The sequence below is a fragment of the Chinchilla lanigera genome, unplaced genomic scaffold (genome assembly GCF_000276665.1).
Source record: "Chinchilla lanigera isolate Chin_1 unplaced genomic scaffold, ChiLan1.0 scaffold00154, whole genome shotgun sequence".
Lineage (NCBI taxonomy): Eukaryota > Metazoa > Chordata > Mammalia > Rodentia > Chinchillidae > Chinchilla > Chinchilla lanigera.
This window is the reverse complement of record NW_004955555.1, coordinates 1,233,442-1,251,605: the sequence shown is the minus strand read 5'-3', so window position 1 is coordinate 1,251,605 and position 18,164 is coordinate 1,233,442. Positions and strand designations below refer to the sequence as shown.

The following is an 18,164-nucleotide window of genomic DNA, read 5'->3' as shown; positions in this document are numbered from 1 at the left end:
ACCAAAAGTGACAGGATCTTGTTTAATCACCAGGCTGGCTGAAATTTGCCCTCTTCTGCCTCAGCCTCCCAGAGTGCCCGAGTTACAGGCATGTGCCACTGTGTCCAGCAGAAAGTCTTTTTTAAAAAAGTAAAAAAAAAAGTCTGCCGTGTGTCAGGTATAGAGAAGTGCTGTAACTGGCTGTGGCCTCAGCCCATACAAGCTGATCACTGTGATTACAGGAAAGGGAATGCCCAAGACCCCTGAAACTACTTGGTCTTAAGGCGGGCTTCCTATAATCCCAGTACCTGGGAGGCTGAGGCAGGAGGATTGACCAGGTTTTTTTTTTTTTTTTTTCCCTTACCGGGAATCGAACTCACAACCTCACGCTTGCCAGGCAGGCGCTGTGCTGCTGAGCTAAATCCCCAGCCCCTAACCATTCTTTTATATAACCACAGTTTAATAACCAAATTTCTGGAAACTGATATTGAGACAATCCTATTAATATTCACAGGTATTCATATTTTGCAGTTTATCCCACCAGTATTGTTCCTTTTTTTTCTTTTTTTGGGGGGGCCGGGACTCAAACTCAGGACCTTGTGCTTACCAGGTAGGCACTTGCGCCACTGAGCTATCTCCCCGGGCCCACTACTGTTTTTTCCAACATAAACTTTTCTTCTGATCCAGGAATACAGGTTGCTCTTAGTTATCACATGCATTTATTTTCAAAAAACTAACATTTCCCCTTGTTGAAGGTTCAAGTGGTATGTGAGGATGCTGCTGTTGGTCCCCCCGCTTCCTAAAGGCAGGCAGGTCCTCATTTTCTTGTGCGTCTTCCTAGACGTCCTGTGTTGATACATTTGCTCATGTATATGTTTTCCCTGGTTGAGCCCTGGTAGTGTACTCTGCACGGTTATCTTGGAGATCACGTCCTACCTGTATGCAAAGAGCACATTCCTCCTGCTACACCCTGTGAGTTGTCCAGTGTGTTGCAGATCCGTGGTGCATTTACTGTGTTCTGCTCTGATGGCTCTGAGCTGATCTCCAGGCCGTGGCCAGCACACGTGGCACTGCAGGAAATAACCTTGAACCCACATCATTTTGCAAGTGTCATGTGTATCGACTTATCGGCTAAATTACCAGCAGTGAAATTTGGGCTTCTGCGGTTTATGCATGTGTCCTTTCCTTCTTTCTTTTTTTGTTTTTATGGTCCTGGAGATTGAACACAGGACTTTTGCACTGAGCTACATTCCCAGCCCTCTTTTAATTTTGTCTCTTTTATTTTGAGACAGGGTCTCACTAAGTCACTAAGTCATCCAGGCGAGGCTCAAACTTTGGATCCTTCTGCCTCAGTCTCCCAGATCCTTCTGATTACAGGCGTGTACCATCATGCCAGGATGCATCTGTCATTTAAAAAAAAAAAATCCTGAGCTGGGCATGGTGGCGCATGCATGTAATCACAGCATTCAGGAGGCTGAGGCAGAAAGATCATTGTGAGTCTGAGGCCAGCCTGGGCTACAAAGGGAGTTCAAGGCCAACCTGAACTGCATAGTGAGACCTTGTCTCAAAAAGAACAAAACAAAACAAAAATCCTGGTCTGGGGGCATGGTGCAATGGTAGAGCATTTGCCGAGCGTGTGTGAGGTCCTGGGTTCAATCCTTGCACTTCTAGAAAGGAGGGAAGGAAGTTAGGAAGGAAGAAAGAAGAGGAGGAAGGAAGGAGGGACAGAAAAGGAGGGACAGTTGGCCTCCTCCAGCAAAATACCCCCAGCACTGTCTGAGAGCATGTAGGTAAAAACAGGTCTATTGAGATATATTTCATGCATCATACAATCCATTCACTGAAAGCGCTATTTATCTATCTGCTGCTAGGAATGGAGCCCAGGGTCTCACACATGGTACACAAGCACTCTACCATTGAGCTGCGCCCCTACTCCCAGTTCTGTGTATCTTAATATGGTCAGAGTTGTGCAAACTATCATCACAACCAATGTTAGAACGTTGCTATTGGCCGCAAAGTACTTCTACATCCCTTGGCCAGCACCCCTCAACCGCCCCATCTCAGCGGCTGGCAGCTTCCTGTCTGTATAGTGATATCTGCCCATCATCTGCATAAATGGTGTCATAGACCATGCAGCGTTCGTAGCTGGCTCCTTCCACCCAGCATCACACCGACAGGCAGGTCGGGGTCTGTGCCAGTGAGGCGATGGCGGTACTCGGCAGTCTCTGACTTTCCGGTGAGCCGGCACATCACCGAGTGCCTGTGTCCTCCTGTGTGCTTTCAGGGCTCCATTGGGCTTCAGAGGACCGGAAGTCTGTCCCGGAAACGGGGAGAGAGGGCGAGCCAGAGGGGACTGGCGCGGCCTTTGTCTCTCCATTGTACTGGTGAGGATGCCCTCCCCCACCCACCCCGGCCCTCCCCCTCCGCCTGTCCTGATGGAGAAAATGGCTTGAGGCCTCGGGGAGAAGTGGAGGGGCTTCGGTTGGGAGTGACCCCGCCTCCTCACCTGTCCCCTCTCTAGGAGCCCTTGAGGCCTCGGCTCTGGCGTCAGCAGTGGGGGCCTCTGGAAGACACCCCCTCTATCAGCTGCTAAACTGTGGCCCTGGCAATGGGTGAGCTGCCGGAGAGCAGGTGGGGTGGGAGGAGGAGGAGGCCCGGCCAGGGTGGTGACGCACGCCCTACCCCTGTGCCCTCCTCCCAGCTGCCAGGTCCTGCACCCAGACATCGCTCACATGGAGCAGCTCCTGCAGCAGGCTGTGGCGGAGAGGGAGCGGCTGCGCAAGGCCAGGGTGAGACCCCATCCTCCCTCCCTGAGCGAAAGGATGGCCCAGGCCCTCCTTTTGAAAACCGGGGACCCCAGCCCCCAAGCCCCCTTCCTCAGACTCAGGAGTCCCGGCTCCAGTCTTCCTTCTTGGAAATCCGGAATCCAGTATATTTCTTCCCATTTCTTATGGGTTGGCAGCCTCATTAACTCTTATCCTCAACCCACAGGAGGGGCAGAAAAGGACCGCAGAAGGCTCCTCAGGCCCAGGTGCTCCTGCCATCACGGTCAGTCCCGCCTCTTTCCTCTCCTTCTCCCTCTCCTTCCCCGCGGTTTTCTCCCTTTGTATATCTCACTCTTTCCTCCAGTGCAAGAGGAAAGCGCCCTGGGCTTGGGACAGGAAGGGGAACCAAGGGGTCCAATTTCTGTTTCCATGTCAGATCAGTCATCTTGGTTTTGTCCCTGGTGCTCAGGATTAAAACCAGGGCCTCCTGTACGGTGCTACCTCGGTCCACGAACTTAATTCTTTCCCCAGCAACCAAAATTGTGGAAAGAATTAAGTTCCTGAACCAAGGTACCACTTTACACCAAGCATGGGCTCAACCCCTGAGCTAAACCCCAGACCCCATTTCTCACTACCTCAGTTTCCCCTCTGTATGCTGGGGACAATGTTGCCAGATATTACAGAATGAGAGCAAATTTAAGAAATATTTTTATTATATTTAGGGAGGCTGAGGCAAGAGGATTGCAAATTCTAGGTTAGGTTGGGCAAGTTAGCAAGAACTGGTCTCAGAATAAAAATCAGAAGTCCTTGGGTTGAAGCTTAGTGGTAGAGACTTCCGAGGTTCAGCCCCAGTACGACACACAGATATTCAAGCAGATGCAAAGGGAGAACAAACTGATTCATAAATGCCCTGTGCCCACCGTACAGTTCCCACAGTTTCTAATAGTGAATCATATTTTACCTGCCATCATTGTTTTACTAATCCTATACCTACAACCCCCTCCGTACTGAGATTTTTAAAAGCAAAATTCCAGATAGTGGGTGTTTTTATGCATACTTCATTATGCTTCTCCAGTAGATGATGTTTCTTTTTAAAATTTTAACATAACAAAAATTCCACTGACATGCCTTATGTGATTATTAATAATTCTCTAGCATGGTGGTATTTCCCTAATTGTCTCTGAAATGTCTTAATATAGTTGGTTTATTTGAATCTAGATGCAAACAGCACATGTTGTACATTTAGTTAAATGTCTCTGAAATCAGTCTGTCTTCCTCTCGCTCTCTCTTTTTTTCTCTTTGGCTTTTTACCCATGCTGTCCTCAAATTTGTAATCTTCCTGCCTCAGCTTCCTGTGTACTGGGATTCTAGGCGTGCACCACAATGCCCAGCTTCAAATCTCTTTTAATCACCAAAAGCCTTTTCCCTCTGATCTTTTTTTTTTTTTCTCTTTTTTTTTGAGACAGGGTTTCGCTATGCAGTTCAGGTTGGCTCTGGACTCATTGTGTAACCCAAGCTGGCCTGAACTTGCAGCAATCGTCCTGCTTCAGCCTCCCAAGTGCTGGGATTACAGGCGTGTGCCCCCGTGCCTGGCCTTGTCTTTTTTTTTTTTAATGCCATTTATTTGTGAAAAAAATCAAGCCATTTGTCCCGTAGAGTTTTTTACATTGTGTTCTTTTTGCCGGATGTGGTGGTCTTTGAATTTTTTTTTATACTTTCTCATGTGCTTACGACCAATCAAACCATAGTTTGTGAACTTACTTGTCCCATTTATGAGACGACATTCCTAGCCTGCCTTTTGTTTTCTCTGCCATTTGTCCTTCTCTTACTCATTTCAGCCAGTGCATATTGAGCACCTGCTGTGTTCTAGGCCCTGGATTACAGCAGTGACCGAAATAAAAAGCCCCACCCTCCAGGAAGCTGATGTGTAGTGGGGGTGATAGACAAAAACAGCCTCAATAAGTAAAATAAATAGCCTAACAGATGCTGTAAGAGCCGGGCAGCAAGGTAAAGCGGGAAAGGCAGCGGAGCCTTCTAGGTTGCTAGCGTAAGCTCGACCTCATTAAAAATGAAGCCCTGCTCCAGGGAAGCAGTTTCCCCTGCTTTGTGGCATCATGAGTTATTAAACAGTCCCCATCCTGTCCATTGTAGTCTCACCACCCCGCGTGTGAATGTCCTTTGCGCAAGCCAGCAAGCACGCCTCCGGGATGCACAGCTGGCAGAGGAAGGGCTGGGCTGGCATGAACTCACCCTTCAGCCAGCAGGGCAGGAGGCTGCTGCATTACCCTGCCTGTCTTTCAGGGCAGGGGATGGAGGCTTGCAGGGGGCAGGGGTTCCGTGGAGGTGACATGGCCAGGGAGTGATGGAGTCGAGAGTCCCAGGCCCGCCTCTGGGCTCCTAGATTGGGGCTCAGCACTGCTATGTCCTAACCGGGTGACCCTAGTGAGCCAGCCACTTATCTAGAAGTCACCTGGCAAATGAGGACAAGGGTTGCTCTGCAGAGATAATGCGGCCGGCACCATGCGCCTCTGGGCCCAGTGCCTGACACATAGCGGGGGCTTCCATTCTTGGTGATGGTTCTAGGATTGCTGCAAGAATGAGGCCAGGTGCCTGTGTTAGACTCCAGGCTCCCTGGGTGGTTTGCAAACCCAGCCTTCCCTTCCCGCGCAGCAGGTCCTTCCCTACTGCCTCTTCCCCTCCCCACCCTCCTTTGTCTCCAGCCAACATATCTCACCTGTTTTTCAATCCTTCTTGCTCTGGCCTCACCTCAGGGCTCTAAGCCCCCTGTACTCAAAGTATGGTTGGTGGATCTACAGCTTCTGTGTCCCTACCGCACGGGAGCTTGTCTCACACGCAGAACTGCAGCTCCACTCCATCCCTTACTCGGGAATGCCTAATTCAGTCCGCATTCAAAACAAACAAAAGAAACAAACCCGTAGGCAAGTTTAACATAGTGGTGCATGCCTGTAATCCCAGCACTCTGGCTGAGGCAGGAGGATCACAAGTTTGAGCCCAGCCTGAGTAACTCAGTGAGACTTTGTCTCAAAATTAAAATAATAAAAAGGGTTGGGGATGTAGCTCAGTGTGAAATGAGGTTTAATCCCTAGTACCCTCCGGCCCGCCCCCACAAATTCACAGGGGTTTTGCTTGCAAGAATTGGTCTGAGGTGCACTGCCCTAAGACTCAGTTTGACCTTGGTGATCGTACTCTCCGAGCATGTATTATTCAGGAAGAACAGAAGTGATCACTGGAGCTGCTGGCCAAGGGGCCAACAAACAGTAGATACTTTCACTGACTTAAATGTTCTCCACTTCCCTTTATGACGGACCACCTGTCGTGTCAGCGGGTCTCTGAGTATTGAGTGCTGGCTGGGTCAGCTTTAGCTGTGTGCTTAGAGCTGGTGCCAACCTTTCTGAGTCTTGATTTCCCCTTCTGTAAAGTGGGGATTAATATACAGTCCTTACTCCCCAGCTCGAAGGGGCAGAGAACTCATGCCTAGAAAGTGCTTAGCACAAGGTGATAATTTCTAATTTGATCGTAGTACAGACATTAATAGTGCAAACAGTGTGCACAGACATTAATAGTGCAAACAGTGTGCTCATGCGTTGATCACTTACTATTTGGTCCCAGTGTTTAGCACTGGGGGCCCCCCACTTTGAGGATCCTGACCCCCATCCTTGGCCCTTTCTCTAATCTGGGGTTTCAGGATGAGCTCTGGAGTCTGCAATACTTCGGTGTGCGCTCCAGCGCTGCCACCTAGAAGCAGTGTGTGATCTCGGGTGGACTTATTTTGTGTCTCTTCCTCAGTTTGTTCATCTGTAAAATGGGGCTCAGAGGCACCGTGCCAAGGGTAGAGTCTGGGAGTTGGTACTCCCAAAACGCCGGGAGCAGTTTTCACGTTGGTCCCTGAAGACTGTAGCAGGCCCTGCCCTGGAGGAGGGGGGCTCCAGGCTGCAGCGCCTGCCCCTCCCCCACCTCTCGCTTCTCTGCGCCCCGCAGGCCCCGCCCGCGCCCGCGCCCCCGCCCCCGCCCCGCCCTCCTGGCCCGAGAGTGTTAGATCTCCGGCAGCATCTGGAGCGCTGCGGCCACAGCCCCGAAAGCTGCCCACACGTGCGGGTGTCGGGGGGCAGCTGTCGCGGACCCCTGGTGAAGATGGGCGGCCGCATCAAGACCTGGAGGAAGCGATGGTTCTGCTTTGACCGCCAGGCCCGCCGCCTGGCCTACTACGCGGGTAACCCCAGCTTGGTGCTTGGGTCCTGGGTTGCGGGAAGCCCGCCCCAGATGGGCGGGCAGGCAGGCAGGCCTTCCCGATCCCCGGCACCGGGGAGTCCTGGCCCCCATTTTAACCCTCCCCCAGGAGCCAGAAGTCGGGGTCTCTAGCTCCTTTCCATGAACCCGGGAGTCTGGGTACAGCCTGGCTTCTCCAGGGCCCAGGAATGCAGTTCCCGTCCCTTTTCCGTTAAGCCACCCAGAAACCAGACCCACAGCCCCCGTCAGCAACGTCATTTAGCACAGTTGGGTCGCCCAGACCCTACTCTCCTGAGATGCCAGGAGTGTGGGCACGCACCGCCCTGGTCCACCCACACCAGGAACCCTGGACTCTGCTTCCCTCTGTTGGGGAGCTGGTTTGGAGCCCTCCTTGGTTTCCTTCCCTTTTCAGGGCCCTGGGACTACCCCCACCCCCAGTTTGTCCAGTCTCGACATCCACGCATGTCCCAGCCATGACTTCAGGGACCTTCCGGCAGTGACACCATGTTCCCCACCGTAGCCCAAGTCTCAGGACTTGGGCCCAGGGACCTGGGCCTGAGAGGCCGGCGGACAGACGCCCCTCACTCTGTTTCTCCCTCACCTTCCTCCTCCAGACAACGAACAGACCAAGCTCAAAGGGGTCATTTACTTCCAGGCCATTGAGGAGGTCTACTACGATCACTTGCGCTGTGCCTTCAAGGTAAAGCTCCGCCGTGTGCCGCGCCCTCCCCCCACGCGGGGATGGGATGGGATGGGAGCTGTTGCAGTCAGGCCGTGTTCCACCCTTAGCTCCTCCTGGGGAAAGCCACTCACACCCAGTACTGCCAGGGTCTCGCCTTCCAGCACAGGAGGCCACCAGCTCCTGACACTGCACAGACCAAAATGAAGAGCTCCAACTCTGGCTCTCAATCATTATTAATTTTCACAGACAAAAACATCTCAAGCAAAAATTTGGCAAACTGCCTGGGGTGAAGGGCAGCAGCAGAGTATGTGCTTAACATGCTGTAAGCCCAGGGTTCCATCTGCAGCGCTGGCGGGGGGTGTGGGGGGGTGTTGGAAGAGAGAAGAGAAAAATTGTTAAACTCTGATGCCAAGCTAGGAATGAGTGGGAGTGTCTACATGACACTTTTTCCCATAATTGCCAAATGGGAATGAGCCCCATGGAGCCAAATTTACTTTTTCCTTTATAAAAGTGCAGTGCCAGAAATTTAAGTGTTGGCAACAGATACGATGTTCAGCATGCTCTGTAGAGAGGGACCAACCATGGCTGTTTAAAGTTTAAATTGGAATCTCAGCTGGATGACATCAGGAAAGTGACTTTTCTTCTCCAGCCTTAGTTTTCTTATCTGCAAAATGGGCATATTTCTGCCGATTCTCTCAGGGTTAAAAACATAATGGATGTAAGAGGTTGTGGGTTTGGCAAGGAGCTACTCATTTAATGGTTTCTAGGTACTTTCTCCATTTACAAACCAAAGGCATCTAGAGTTTTGGAGGAGGTGGGATACATTTTTATTAGTATCACCAGGCATGGTGATGCATGCCTGTAATCCCAGCACGTGGGAGGCTGAAGCAGGAGGATTGCTACAAGTTCAAAGCCAGTCTGGGCTACTTAGTGAGTTCAAGGCCAGCCTGAACTGCACAGTGAGACTCTGTGAGCAAAAGCAAACAAACAAAGAAATTGGGTTTATTTTATTTTATTTTTTATTTTTTTGGTTTTTTTTCCAGTACCGGAATCAAACTCATGACCTTGTGCTTGCCAGGCAGGCGCTATGCCACTGAGCTAAATCCCCAGCCCCAGAAATTAGGTTTTAATGTGGTATTTTCCTAAATGTTATATACATATTTTGGTCACATTCATTCCCCCATTAATCCCCCACCCTCCTCCTCCTTATTCCTTCTTTCTTATTTTATAATAGTGGGGTGCAATTTTTTAATTTATTTACAAGGTGAAATTTAATTTTTTTTTGGGGGGGGGGACAGGGTCTCGCTATGCAGTTCAGGCTGGCCTTGAGCTCACTTTGTAGTCCAGGCTGGCCTCAAACTCACAGTGATCCTCCTGCTTCAGCCTCCCGAGTGCTGGGATTACAGGCGTGTGCCACCACCCTCGGCTAAAATAGTTTCTTTCTTTCTTTTTTTAAATTCTAATATAGAATAAGAATGCCTATATTTCTAAGGAAGTAAGGCTGAGGGAAGGGGTCATCAGTCCTCTTGCTAAATTCCTTTTGTCCCAAATTTAATAGTGCTCTATTGCAGCGCTTTCTTGTGTTAATTAAAGTAATTCTCTTAACCCAGTGAGTAGGTAACACCATCTAGGAAGATAGCTGAGGAGACTGAAATTCAAGTATTTATAAGTTGTCCACCATCACTCAACCTGTAAACAGCAAGACTGGGATTCGAATCCAGCTGTGGCTGTTGTGTCCCCCAACCACTGTCTTTGTTTATTCCAGAGCCCCAACCCCCGCCTGACATTCTGTGTCAAAACCTACGAACGCCTTTTCTACATGGTGGCCCCGAGCCCCGAAGCCATGTGCATTTGGATGGACGTCATTGTGACTGCCGCTGATGAGAACCACGCCCCTTGAATGGCCCCACCTCGGGGGACTTCCCCCAGGCTCCGCCCCGCACTTGCGCAGCTTGTCTAGGCCCCGCCCACTGCCAGATAAACCTGCACCCGCCCCCGCTTTAGAACTCTCCCGGGAATTGTGCAGCCACTGTGGCTCAGCTGGTCTGAGCTACCGCATAGCGGGCTGCAGGTGCCTTTTCCCCCACTACAGGGTAGTCAGAAGCACTGCCAGGGGCAGGAGGAAGATTGCGGGATGGGGGGTTTGGGAAAGAACTATTTATTGGTGCTCCTGTGATACCGAATTAAACACGGTGGAAAATCGGGTTGCTGTTGTTTCCAGCCCTGGTGTGTGTGTTGTGGGGGTGCTCAGCCCCTAGGCAGGATGTCTGAGCTAAGGGTACCCCTGAGAGCGATGCATTCTACAGGAGGTCCTCTCTGTAGGAACGGAGACCTTCGATATTAAGGTCATGGCCTGAAAAGGGGAGTGGGAGAGATGTCTTTAGTGTTTTGCTTTTTGGGGGGGGGGCGGGTGGCCTGACTGGACTGTTGGCAATTTCTATGAACTCCTGAGTGCCCTCCCTCCAGACCTTCATGCATTTTTCCCTCTACCCTTCTCTTTCTTTAACGAACTAATTCCTCATTTTTAGGTTTTAGTTCAGTATGCCCCTTCCTTCCGGAAGTCCTCCAGGACTCTCCTGGCTGGGTCAGGCACCTCCTTTGTTTTTTTTTTTTTTTTTTTTTTTTTTTGGTTTTTCTCCGGTACCAGGAAATGAACTCACGACCTTGCGCTTGCCAGGCAGGCGCTTTTGCCGCTGAGCTAAATCCCCAGCCCCTCAGGCACCTCCTTTGGAGCACCCCGGGCCTATCCCTGAGCACCCTGGCTTATCCCTGGTGATGGATCACCGTGCCTTATAGCCTGGGTAGTACTGCGCAGACAGCCAGGGATCCTCTGGTTGCCTCTGAGCCCCCAGCACTATAGGACAAGTCTCACTCCATGAAAGTAGAAAAAAAAAAGCATCCTTGTCACTTCTGGGCTTTTGTAATGCCATTTCTTTTTGTTGTTGTTGTTTTTTTTTGTTTTGTTTTTGTCTTTTTGCAACAGGGTCTCGCTATGCAGTTCAGGCTGGCCTTGAGCTCACTTTGTAGCCCAGGCTGGTCTCAAACTCACAACGATCCTCCTGCTTCAGCCTCCTGAGTGCTGGGATTACAGGCGTGCGCCACCATGCCCGGCCCGGTTTGTAAAGCCCTTTGTTTGGGCATCTCTCCACACTCATTTAAAACTTCTCCCCTGTGTTAGTATGTTTCCTTCTCCAAGAAGCCCTCCCTGATTGTCCTGGCTGAATCAAGCGCTTCTCCGGGCTTCTCATTCCAGCCCTAAGCACTCTGCCTGAGCCTCCCCACCTCAGCCTGATGACTGTGCCGAGTGTCTCCCATCCTGGCCTTGACTGCCCTGGCCATCGCTGCTGATGGGTCTGCCTCTCCCTGTGTCCTGGGCCCTGCTGGTGTGTCTGTCCCTCCCTCTGGACTGCGGGCTCTAGGAGGTGGGCTGGGGGTGTCTCTGTCACTAATGAGGCCTTGGAACAGAACAGAGGGCCCAGGCAGCGCAGGGCAGGTGTTGAGGGAGTGTCCGATGGTTGAGGAAGTGATGCTAAAGATGGGAGAAGAGTCATGAATAAGGCAGGCCCAGAGCTCTTGGCTGACTTCTGTTCATCTTGGAGGTCTCAGAGTATCCCTTCCTGGCAGGAACTTTATTCCAGCTGCCATAGTCCCCTGGGAGCCCCCTGAGCACTGGCTGTCCCTCTGCAGAGGGCTCTTTCCTTCCCCGCAACAGTTCCCTCGAAGATGCAGATCTAGTGCTCCTGAGTCCTGGAATGCAGACATGCAATCCCCAGCTCCTCCGGGACCCCAGGAGTCCCTTGGGCTCCAATGCCCTCCTTCATCCGGGTGTGATTCTGGGTCTTGAGTCAATTCATCCCCCAACCCTTCTGCAAAGCAGGTCTTTTCCTGGGGCCAGCTTCACAGGCCTGTGGCCTGTGAAGTAGCCAGCAGCCCCCTCTGCTCAAGAGAGCCCTGCCCTTAGGGTGTGGTACTGGGACTTGAATCCAGGGCCTTTGCATTGAGCTACATTCCCCAGCCCTTTTAACATTTTTTATTTTGAGACGGTCTCGCCAGGTTGATAAACTGCCCAGGTTGGGTTCAAACTTTTATCCTCCTGCCTTAGCCTCTGAGTGCTGGGATTACAAGTGTGTGCCACCATGCCCAGCTTGGAGAGTCTTAGTTTTGTTTTGGGTTTTTTGGTTTTTTTTTGATACTGGGAATCGAACTCAGGCCCTTGCGCTTGCCAGACAGGCACTTGTGCTGCTGATCTAAATCCCTGGCCCTTGAGAGTCCTAGTTGTTGTTGTTGTTGTTTTTTTCCAGTACCGGGAATCGAACTCATGACCTCGCGCTTGCCAGGCAGGCGCTGTGCCACTGAGCTAAATCCCCAGCCCGGAGAGTCCTAGTTTTATCTTTGAGTCTGTGTCAGTGGAGTATGATGGAGAGATTGCAGCCTTAGGTCACTAGTGATCCCACCTCACTGCCTCCCACCTCCCTGGAACAGATTATATCTCCCTTTCCCTTCCTGTCCTTTTGTTTTTTTGACACAAGGTCTCGGATACGTAGCACAGGCTGGCCTTGAACTCACTATGTAGCCAAGGCTGGCCTCGAACTTACGGCGATCCTTCTGCCTCAGCCTCCTGAGTGCTGAGTGTTGGGAGCCCCCGGAGCTGGTTATTGGTCAAGCAGTCAAGCTATTTCAGTATTGAAAAAGGCATCCTGCCGGACAATTACAGTCGTTAGTCGCTAGGCAACATTATCTCTCATGATACTACTTTGCAAGTGTATAAAATAAATGCCCCTACTGTTGGAGTCAGTCCTCTTGCTCCTCAGGCAAGAGGTAACTCCACCTGACCCGGGCTATTGTCTCTTGTCTTTATTTTCTATATCCTCTCACTGTTTTCTCCCCAGGGACCATGGAGAGACCACCGACTCCCGCACTGGGATTGCAAGTGTGTGCCACTGTACCTAGCTCCTCTTCCTGTCCTTGCCCTGTGGCCACCTTTACACTTCACTCCTGACAGGGGCCTGGGCCCAGGCATGAGAAAATTAGAGGGGGCCTTTGTGCCTAGTGACATCTTGAGGTGCAGCACAGCGGTGGGTAGGGGCGGGAAGGGGAATGCAGCAACCAGGTAGCCAGAGAGCCTCCCATTAGGGTCTGTGCTGTCCCCATGCATGAGAGAATGGTGTGAAACACCTTGAAGAGTTGGGAGAGACATTGAGGTACAAAACAGGGAAGCGATGTTCATGTTTCAGCGTCCTTAGACATTCTTGGCTTTTGAACTATGTTCTCATAGTTATTTATTTATTTTTGTTTTTTTTTGAGACAGGGTCTCACTATGTAGTTCAGGCTGGCCTTGAACTTGCTTATGTAGCTCAGGCTGGCCTCAAAGTCATAGTGATCCTCCTGCCTCAGCCTCCTGAATGCTGGGATTACAGGCATATGCCACCACGCCTGGCTATGTTTTCATATTTTTATTTTGCTGTGGACCCCCAACATTATGCCGGTCCTGCTCACATCTCCCCTGATGTGTCCCAGACAGTATATCCCAGAGGGTGTGGCTCTGAGGTCACAGCCTGGCCTGCCCCATCCTGGATATGGCCCCAGGCTTGTCTGAGGCCCAGGCTTGACCTCCAGCACTGCAGGCTACCTCCGCTGTTCAGCTACTTGGGAACCAGATTCGAGAATCTCCTGGCAGTGTGGTCTGCAGAGGGGATCTGAGAGAGGCTGGGCAGGCAACAACCGTAAATGGAGGCCGTGTGTTCAAAACTCCCACTGGTCTCTGGTCCTGGGCCAGGTGCAGGTCAGCAACCCAGAATCCGGGCAGGCCTGAGCAAGAGGAGGCTCCCCTCCCTGGGTCCCACTCCCTCCCAAGACGCTAGTTCTTCAGGTCAGGCCAGTTGTGGTTCCTCCCTGAAACTCTCCCACGCTGTTGGGGCCCTGGGGCTGGCAGGGCCTCCTGCTCCCAAGCACACAATAATAGTATTATCACTTTGCCTGCTCGTTCCCTGGGCCCTCCTTCAGTCCCTAAAGGATGTAGGGATTTTCAGACTTATGTATCAAAGAAGGCCATTGAAGATCAGAGAAACAGATAAGATTGAATTAGAGTCAGGATTAAAATTTCAGTTTGTCCAATTCCAGACTTTCCCACTTTTCCATTGTCCATTTCCCCTGTCTCACTCCATCATGAAAGACAGCCCTTCTTTCCCCATAAAAAGGACACCCTGGAGCCTCAGAGAGGTGAAGACACTTATGCAGGGTCACACAGCCAACCAGAAGTAGAGCTGGGGTTCCAAGGCTGGGAGGCAGGGGCCAGGGCTGGATGATCTCATAGGAAATCACTCACTTTCTCTCTCTGAGCCACAGCAGGGTGCCAGGTGACCCCACCTATGTGACTGAGGTGCTTGTCATGGTTGGGAAGCAGGGCGCCCGACAGGGGCTGGGGGCCAGATATGTTTCTGAACATGGCTTCTGTTTTTCCTGGTGTCAGCTGGCCAGGTGGAGCCCACTCGGTTGCACCCCTTGCTACGTGAAGCTGATCGTGCATCTTCCCGTCTGGATTTCGGTTTCCTTCTGTGTGACATGGGTGCTCCTCTCCACCCCTGCACTGGGAATGCAAGAAGAGATTGCCTGTGAGCACCTTGTCTGGTGTGTAGCTGCAGCTCGAGATGTCGGGGCTAATCATGATAACAATTGACCTAACCTGCCGTTAGCAGTACTAATAACACCTAGAATGGAGCCCTATTTGTAGCATTTCACATATAGTTGACATTCATCACCACAGCTTTCTTATGAGGTAGGAACTGTTAGGATCTCCTTTTTACCGATGAGGACACCAAGCCCAAGTGAATGTCAAAGTTTCACAGCTAGTAAGCAGTGTATCCACACATCTGTTTGCTGGATCTCAAACCAGATCGTCTGGGTTTGATCCGAACCATGTGACCCTGGGCAAATTGTTCCACCTCTTTCTTCCTTGATTTCCCCACTGGTCCACTGACTATCCTTAATGTCTCATAGGCAGGGTGTGGTGTCACACGCCTGTAATTCTAGCACTCAGGAGGCTGAGGCAGGAGGATTGTTGCAAGTTTGAGACCAGCCTGGGCTACAAAATGTAGCCTCAAGTCCAGCCTGAACTGCATATCCAGATCCTGTCTCAAAAAGACAAAAAAACAAAAACAAAAAAACAAAAACAAAAACAAAACAAAACAAAATCTCTCATTGGGTTGTTGGGTTCAAAGGATGTGAAAGGGCTTCCAGAATATGAGAAAGGCTGAATATGATTGCTTTGGTCACTGTTTCTGTCCTCCTCCTCCTCCCCCTTCCCCTTTCCACCTCTCCTCCACCCCTCCCCTCCTCCTCCTCCTAACATCAAGAAATGGGAACCATTTGACCAAAGTCACTCAGCAAATCATTGGCAGATTTGGGGCTCACACCCAAGTCTGGCTGGTTCCCAAACCTAGGGTCGAGGGTTGTTGCAAAATATCATCTTAGGGTTAAGATCAGGGTTAATAAGCAGCAGCGGAGGTCTTTAGAGAAGCCCTGGATTCAAAGCCATTTCCAAGCCTCTCTCAACCTCATTTTCCTCATCTGTGAAATGGGTCAAAGTCCTCCATTTGCAGAACTGTCACGCTGGTCAGACAAGAGTCACAGAAAGTGCTAAGCACATAGTAGGTGTTCAGTAAGTGATTGTAGACACACTTACCTTAAAGCTGAGGATTGAATGAGACAATGAATGCCTGTGTTTAGAAGTTTCTGGTACACAGTAAATATTGGATACTTGATCATTATCACTTTTATTATTATTGTCATTACTATCATGATGTGGTTTCCAGCTATCCAAAATGCTCTTGGAAACCTCCCACTGCCTCTTCTTTCCTTTAAAAATATTTTGGTTTTGTAGTACAGTACTGGGGGATGAACTCAGGATTAAACTTGGGGTCTTCACATTGAGCTACATGCCCAGCCCTTTTTATTTTTGACTTCGAAACCAGCTCTTGCTAAGTGACTAAATTGCCAAGGCTGGACTTGACCTTGTCATCCTCCTGCCTCAGCCTCCCAGCATGCTAGGATTATAGGTTTTTACCATCAAGCCTGGTTTTCTCTCTTTTGATCTCTCAGTTATCCCTGCCCATCTTCTTCCTAAAATATTTTGGATCCTTTTGCTACTATGCTAGGCCAAGTAATATTATCTCTTGCCTCGCCACATTCTCTACCAGGAACACATTTGTGGTGGAACAAGCTGGTTTTATTGGTCTGGGAGTGAGGGAGAACACACCCCTCAGAGGCCCCAAGAGGTGCTCCACTGAAAGGACATTAAAAAGGATTTATTTGAAAATTTGGATGTAAGTGTGGTGGTTTTAGAGGCAACTCAAGGAATTTGGACTTTGCTCTAGCTTGGCTACTGTTACAAAGTAGGAGTCATGCTGTGATTGGATTTTTCTATAAATCTTATTTATGAGGCAAGAGAAACAAAGCAAGGATAAAGTCATAATTTATAGTAACATAATAATATAAATAGTCACTTAGATTAGCCAAAATATGGGCTGTTTAGTCATTTTGTGGTTTGCATAAAGATCTCCTTTCTGTGTAGAGACATGGTTATGGAGTGGTTTTGATTTTTGTCTTGACCTTTCACAGATCTTGACCAATGGCACTGTTCTGTGAGGTTATTTATGGGCATGAGAACCCCGAAGCCCCTCTGTGAGGGCCAAGCCAACTTCAGACTCTCAGGGGTTGCTTTTCTCTTTTTCCCAGGATGCTGGCTCCTTACTGGTCTCCTGGCCTTCTCTCGCTCCTTCTGGATTTCGTTTCCTTCTTTTACACAGAGACCATAGTAACCCTGTTCCTTCTTTTTTTTTTTTTTCCCTAGTACCAGGAATCGAACTCATGACCTTTTGCTTGCCAGGCAGGTGCTGTGCCGCTGAACTAAATCCCCAGCCCAATTTCGTTTTTTGCTTTTTGTTTTTTTCTTGTGGTACTGAGGACTGCAGGCAGGGCCTTGCACCTGCTACGCAAGCATGTACCACTAAGCTACCATTCCCAGGGCTTTTTATTCTATTTGAAACAAAGTCTTGATAAGTTGCCCAGGCTGGCCTCTAACTTGTGATTCTCCTGCCTCGGCCTGCAAAGTAGATGGTAAGGTTACAGGCGGGTACCACCACACCTGGCCTCCTTTGTTTTTATTGAGCATCATAATGCAGTGAAGTGCATAAACGTGCAGCTCCATGATGTTGTACATACATGTGCACAGGCGTTGCTACCTCCTCAGATGGACAGTGGGGCTCCTCATGACACTCCTTTTGGGGCGAGGCCCCTAGGAGGCAGCCCCTGGTCTGATTTCTCTCACCCTAGGTTAGTTTCCCTATCGATTTGGACTCTCTCAAACGTTCTCCAGCTTTCTCAGAATTAATCCAAATCTCCTTTCCTGGCTTACCCCTGCCTGGGTCTTTCACCTCAGCTCCCACCCTTCTGGAGTCGAAAAACGACACATGTAGAGCTCAGTATGTTCCAGGGTTTCAACCTGCTCCATTTGCCTTCACAGAACGTCATGGCTGAGGTCACGCTCTTCCTCAGGAAAACGAGGCCCACTTCTAGACTCACCCCTCCCTGGAGCTCTTGCTTCCCTGAGCAGGTCTCCATGGTACAAAACAGTGCGCAAGACGATGTAACCTGTGTCTCTCTCCTCAAACCCGGAGCCGGGTGAGGACAGCACCAGTTCTCCTACCCTCCCGCAGCACTTACCCTCCCTCCAGGTCAAAGCGAGGCCCAGTTTCCTGGCTCTTTGGATACTGAATACTGATGCCGGGTAGCTCCTGCCTCTCCTTGAGCCCCATTTCTCTCTGTTCCCAATCACAGACTTTCTCCCAGGACTGTCAGGGAACCTCGACTTCCGTCCTTTCCCTCCTTGGCAGCTGCTCAAGGCTGGAGCCGCTCTCCCAGTGGGTGAGGCACCTTGGGGTGGGCCCGCCCGCCCCACAACGGACGCTGACTGGGCCCGGTTGGGCAAGGCCAGCGTCGCCCCGGGGTAGGTTACTCATCCAGGGCTCAGGTAAGAGGGCCCCGGTTGGGAGGCGGCACACCCAGGGGGGACGCCGAGGGAGCAGGAAGGAGCCATGGACTCCGCCAGGAAAGCAGGTGCCCGGGCCGCGATCTGGACCACAGGCTGGCTCCTGTTGTTGCCACTGCTGCTTCGTGAAGGTGGGTCTGCCGCCCAAAGGTCCCGGGGGCAGAGTAGGGGCTGTTAGGGAGGAGGATCCCACCACCACAAGGCTCACCACCAGCAGCAAGCCTGTGGTGGGGGGAGGCCCCCACCCTGGGTACCAGTAGGCTGTGAAAAGGGTTCCCCTGCCCTGGGCAGGGGGGCTGTGGGCAGAACCCTTTCATTCCCCCCGCCCCCGCACCAGGAATCGAACTCACGATTTCACGTTTGCTAGGCAGGCGCTGTGCCGCTGAGCTAAATCCCCAGCCCCAGAACCCTCTCATCTTTTTTTTTTTTTTTTTTTTTTTTTTTT

The 18,164-nt window shown here is 50.8% G+C and overlaps 2 protein-coding genes across 4 annotated transcripts in view; both read left to right on the top strand.

Moving 5' to 3' along the window:
- Phldb3 (pleckstrin homology-like domain, family B, member 3) overlaps window positions 1–9,878 on the top strand; it is a 19,804-nt gene extending 9,926 nt beyond the window's left edge. For all 3 annotated transcript variants that reach the window (XM_013508779.1, XM_013508778.1, XM_005412439.2), the window contains 7 exons: window positions 2,264–2,363; window positions 2,501–2,591; window positions 2,681–2,768; window positions 2,971–3,027; window positions 6,744–6,975; window positions 7,607–7,692; window positions 9,440–9,878. In XM_013508779.1, coding sequence (XP_013364233.1) covers window positions 2,264–2,363; window positions 2,501–2,591; window positions 2,681–2,768; window positions 2,971–3,027; window positions 6,744–6,975; window positions 7,607–7,692; window positions 9,440–9,574 — 789 coding nt within the window. In that variant the 3' untranslated portion in view covers window positions 9,575–9,878. The remainder of the gene's footprint in view (window positions 1–2,263; window positions 2,364–2,500; window positions 2,592–2,680; window positions 2,769–2,970; window positions 3,028–6,743; window positions 6,976–7,606; window positions 7,693–9,439) is intronic.
- A 7,795-nt stretch (window positions 9,879–17,673) lies between these two features.
- The window catches only part of Lypd3 (LY6/PLAUR domain containing 3), a 4,374-nt gene continuing 3,883 nt past the window's right edge, over window positions 17,674–18,164 (top strand). The window contains exon 1 of the mRNA XM_005412438.2: window positions 17,674–17,850. Within this exon, the coding sequence (XP_005412495.1) occupies window positions 17,766–17,850 (85 nt within the window). The 5' untranslated portion in view covers window positions 17,674–17,765. The remainder of the gene's footprint in view (window positions 17,851–18,164) is intronic.